Source organism: Capsicum annuum, unplaced genomic scaffold (genome assembly GCF_002878395.1).
Source record: "Capsicum annuum cultivar UCD-10X-F1 unplaced genomic scaffold, UCD10Xv1.1 ctg49810, whole genome shotgun sequence".
NCBI lineage: Eukaryota > Viridiplantae > Streptophyta > Magnoliopsida > Solanales > Solanaceae > Capsicum > Capsicum annuum.
In genome coordinates this window covers 1-4,878 of record NW_025857630.1, presented here as the reverse complement: position 1 = coordinate 4,878, position 4,878 = coordinate 1, and the positions used below count along the sequence as shown (strand labels likewise).

General features: G+C 37.9%; 1 protein-coding gene and 1 long non-coding RNA gene across 2 annotated transcripts; one reads left to right on the top strand and one right to left on the bottom strand.

Annotated features, from left to right (window-relative positions):
* Positions 1–385: 385 nt before the first annotated feature.
* LOC124892707 (thylakoid lumenal 17.9 kDa protein, chloroplastic) lies at positions 386–1,154 on the top strand (the record flags this gene model as incomplete). Its single annotated transcript, XM_047403926.1, is given in 3 exon segments — positions 386–500; positions 601–670; positions 815–1,154. Coding segments are annotated over 3 exon segments (406 nt in total), but the record flags the coding sequence as incomplete, so codon positions are not given.
* Positions 1,155–1,670: 516 nt separating this feature from the next.
* Positions 1,671–4,857, bottom strand: LOC124892708. The gene is made up of 3 exons (XR_007050391.1): positions 4,186–4,857; positions 2,772–2,927; positions 1,671–2,656 (listed from the first exon to the last, which is right to left on the bottom strand). It is a non-coding gene; the product is annotated as an uncharacterized LOC124892708 (long non-coding RNA).
* Positions 4,858–4,878: the final 21 nt, after the last annotated feature.

Sequence of the window (4,878 nt, the reverse complement as noted above, 5' to 3'; positions counted from 1 at the left end):
TTGCTAACCTCTTCAGTTAAGAATTTTCTCCAAGTATAGGTGCCAATTAATAGCAGGTATCGCATGTAGTGATCCTCTAATATCCTACCGTCACAAATTCGTTTAAATAATACAGGATTTTCCAGAATTCACCTAGTCCCGATCTACCATTGTCTTGATTTAATCCATTTGTAATAAATGCAGTGCATTCCTTGTCCACTTTGTGACATAATTTTAGTAGTTAAACTTACCAAAAGCTAAGTATCATTATGTTCTGTTGTTCCTTGCTTGACTTGAAGTCAACTACTTGCATATACAATAGAGGCAATTACTTACAGCCCGACTGCTCAAACATTTAATATTACTTCTGCTGTTGGCTTACGGTTCATGTCGCTTGCTATTGCAGAAAAATCAGACCTTGCCCCTCAGTTAACCCAGGGTGTGTATCGACAAATCCCCAAACTTCTTCTTCCGCCTTCCCTTTGATAATTTCTCAAAATTCTTCTGGCAATGCTATCATGGTAAAGAAGATGTTACTTTGTAGACTTCCAACCGCCGTTTTTTCATTTTGTTCAGAAACTAAGCAATTGCCTGCTGTTAAACTCTTCATATCCGTGACAGCAATTGCAGGATGCCATTTTAAAGACACAGAAGAATGCGAAGATTCAAGTCCTTGAAGATACCCCTGACGGTAATCATATTGAATATCAAAATGCATAGATGCCTGAAATACCAGACAGATACAGATAAAAGATAGTAACAAAGTACTTGAATTCTAGATATTAGTTTCTGGTGCAGCATGGAAAGTGTTTGTTGACGATGGAAATAATTGCAGGAAAATATTTGCAGGCTGAGGTTGACGGAGGATTTGGTAGAGATGTTCTTGAATTTTTGGTGAAAGGAGATTCAGTTGCCTACAGAGCAATGGCCACAAAAGTGACCTATATATACCCATTTACTACTGCATTTGGAGATTCAAAAGGACAAGAAGAAAGAATAAAAATGATAACAGAAGAGTTAGGATGGTATGCACCTAGTCTTGACTCAATGGATTAGATCTTTGATTTAGATAAATATCTACATGCATCAAATTTTGTGTAGCAATTCATGCATGTAGACTGCTTCTTGAAACAAGTTTATTGGGTTGTTTTGTTAATAATCTTACTTCTTTTTTACTTTGAGCCATTGCTTGCTCCCGGCAAATGACCTCTTGGGAGAATCGGTGACTGCATCAAAGATGCAATGCTAGTACATTTATATTTGGTGGGATAACTAATCACAGGATTAATTATCCCGGGAAAACTCTTTCCCAGCCAAACGGACCCTTAGTGTTTAAGATATTCTTTAATTTATATTTGGTTTCTATTGGAAATGTGAAGAATAAGCTCCAGAATTTGGCTGCGGACCTCCAAGTATTCAGTTAACGCTACTTGGAATGTGACACATCGAAATTGCAATGTGACGATCTAAGTTCATTTTTTCAGCATTATTCCAAAGGTGGTAACAACCTACGGCTAAGTTGCTCAAGACTCTCCAAAAATGTGGCCGCACCGTGTCGAATCCTTCGAAAATGCACTACTTCTAAAGGATCCGACACGCACCCAATGACATTTTTTGAAGAGTCCAAGCAACATAGACCTACGGAGTGTGATATTATGATGGTAATGCAAATTGGTGTCTCAAATCCAATCTGAAGGTCACTCTGGAAAAAAACATATAAAGCCATAAGCAGAATGTGTGACCAAAATGCACTTCAAAAATAGTGACATCAATGGGGGCAAAATAAAATCAGAAGATTCTGCCATTGAAGCCTACACCACAATCAGCTACTATTAAACAAAAAGCACAAGGAAAATGCAACCTCATCATTTCTTCTTTCCATCTATGTTGAGAGGTTTGTTCCCTATTTGACTACTGCAGAATCCAGATGTGAGACCGGACAAACTCCACAGCACCATTTACCCCCATCTGAGTATTGTAGATCCCCGCGTAAGGCCTGCACCAAATCCGGCAGCAGCAATGACATGGCCTGCCTGCACTTTCCCACTTCGAACACAGCTTCATCCAGTGCCAAGGGTATCGATGCAGCACTCGCCTTTCCATAATTTGATATAACATGTGAAAGCACCTCCAAACGTGTTGCTACTGCATGCCAAAAATAACACCCATTTTTTTGGCCCAACTGTCCACCAAAACACATGATGTATGAGTGCAATCTTCAATCTTCTTCTTTTTAGAGCTTATCCTTAGCCCCTAATGTTGGATTTTACCTCATTATGTGATCAAACATAATTGGTAAGATTTGAATATAGATGTTATCCTACATAAAAGGACATTTAAATTTGGATTTATCTAGTTGGATGAGCACTTTAATTTCCAGTATACATATACAAGCACCTCAAATAGTATATACTGTATTTAAAGGAGTAAACTAAAGCTATCGCTATATGCGGTGTTCGGGAAAGGACCCCATCACAAGGGTTTAGCGTACGCAGCCTTACCTTGCATTTCTGTCAGAGACTGTTTCCAAGGCTTAAACCCGTGAGAAAAGGTCTCACCATAAGGGTGTATCGTACGCAGTCTTACCTTGCATTTCTGCCAGAAGCTATTTTCAAGGCTTGAATCCGTGACCTCTTGGTTACATGACAACAACTTTACCAGTTACTCCAAGGCTCTCCTTCAAAAGGAGGAGTTAGAATTTCAAATAAAAAAGAAATTAATATTTAAAGAAAATTTAATTGAAGGGAGTTCAATATTTGAAGAAAATTTAGTCGAAAGGGTTCAATACTTACGATAGATATGTAAAAAATAATTTTAATCATGTATGAATGATATATTTTTTCATGGAAGGAGATTTGGATGAACTCCCTAGCCAAATGCTGACTCCGCCCCTGACTGGCACCTCCAAACGTGTTGCTACTGCATCAATAATAATCCTTTTGATTTGCCTGCATGTAGTCATTCATTCCCAATAAGTTGATGCAGGAAGATAACTCCAAAGGAGCATTAAGAAACTCTCCCTGAATTATCTCAAGTTGCATTTTCCATTAAATGTAAGAAAAAATTTTAAAATGAATGTTGGACTCAAAATGCTCAGAGACTACCCATGTTATCTTGAACACGAAATGAGTTTCTATATCAGTTATACAAGAGAAAATACCCAATTACTCCCCTGAACTATATCCAAAGGGCTATGCCACACCTCAACTTAAAGGGGTCCCCTATTAGCCCTGAACTAATTAAAAGTGGAATTTTCACCCCCTTAGTGCTTATGTGGCACAACACACTGAAGTGTCCACGTAGGCACACGTGTGTGCCACATATGTGCCACACAGGCACTAAGGGGGTGAAAATTCCACTTTTAATTAGTTCAGGGGGTAATAGGACCTCCTTTAAGTTCAGGGGGGGTAATTGGGTATTATCTCGTTATACAATAAGAAACAAGCCAATAAAGAAATTGGATAAATAGAACATCGTACATCGTAAATATGAATCAAGGGTCAATAACCATATCATACATCCCTCCTGCAATTCTTCATTAACAAAATCTCTCATGTCTCTTCATCTCTCCATAACATGCAAGTCATGGCAAATTTTGGCAGCTATTTTAGTCCTTTTTGTTCTCTTTTTTGGTTTCTTTTACTTCAAGCAGGAAACTGCCAGAAAATGTTTAGCAGCTACTAACGACAAAGATGAACATCATATGCAAAAGATTAGGGGTTTCTTCAGTATGGAGAAAAATATTTTCTGTCCAATTTGAAAATGTCTTCTCTAGGTAAACAAGTGCCTTAAAATGAGGGGGGAAGTTTCACAAGTGGCATTCTACGTTGATTGTGCGCTCCCCACCCTCCACAGCACACCTCTTCTTCACCCCACACCCCTACCCCTTCCCATCTCCCATAATATTTGGTCTAGTTACTGTTTATTTTTCAAAATGCTTTGATCTGAATTGTTTAGTAACCTTGGTTTCTTCACTCCTATTATTTTGGTGAGCCGAGAGTCTATCGCAGACAGCCTCTCTACCTCACAAGGTACGGGTAAGGTCTGCATACACACAAGGAAAAAACTGAAAAACTGAAACTCTCCCTAAGGAGTGAGTACATGTTAAGGTACATCCAATAAAAGATGATTACCTGGTTCATTCGATTCCTCTATGGCAAAGTTAGCGAAGAACTTAAGTATCAAACAGAGTTCACGAAACTCTACCTCTGATATAGCAAAGCAGCAGATACCAAACCCAACATGAACCCGCTACAAGCAGCTGTAATAACGAAAGCCAATGGATTGCTTTTGCAGCCAAGTGCTTTTTCGATCTGAGTAAAGAAGCAGGAAAACAATAACGGAGCAGCAACTTAGTTAATTTGGGTCAGCAGTGGAAATCAGAACTAAAAAGTCAGTTGTAAATGCATGATATAATAAGAGTATTGAAAAAGATAAGAACCAAAATAACTTGAACAAGAAACAGGTTCTTTGCAGGCCAGTCATTTGTGACCAGCAAAACCAAGCATTTAGCTCAAAGGTGAACTAATATATGGACTGGCCTATTAATTTTACTGAGGAGCAACCTTTAACCAAACTAATTATCTTTCATTGTCAGAAAAAGACATGCAAAGATGGTGGATCATCCATCAAATGGCCTTTCAATTTGGGGACACCTCAAACCTTTTACCATGTAAAAATTAAAAATCATATTAGTACTTTCTTTATTAACAACAATGACAAACTAAATGTACTTTCTTTATTAATTTCACAAGTTGCTAATATTTCTTCATCCAATTCTAACATTACATGCATTTGAATGAGTAAACGCATAATACAACACTATCATGCACAAAAAGCTAAAGGTAACGAGCTTAAGGAGTAGACAAGTTCATGAACAATTTGTTGTAAATGGTAAAA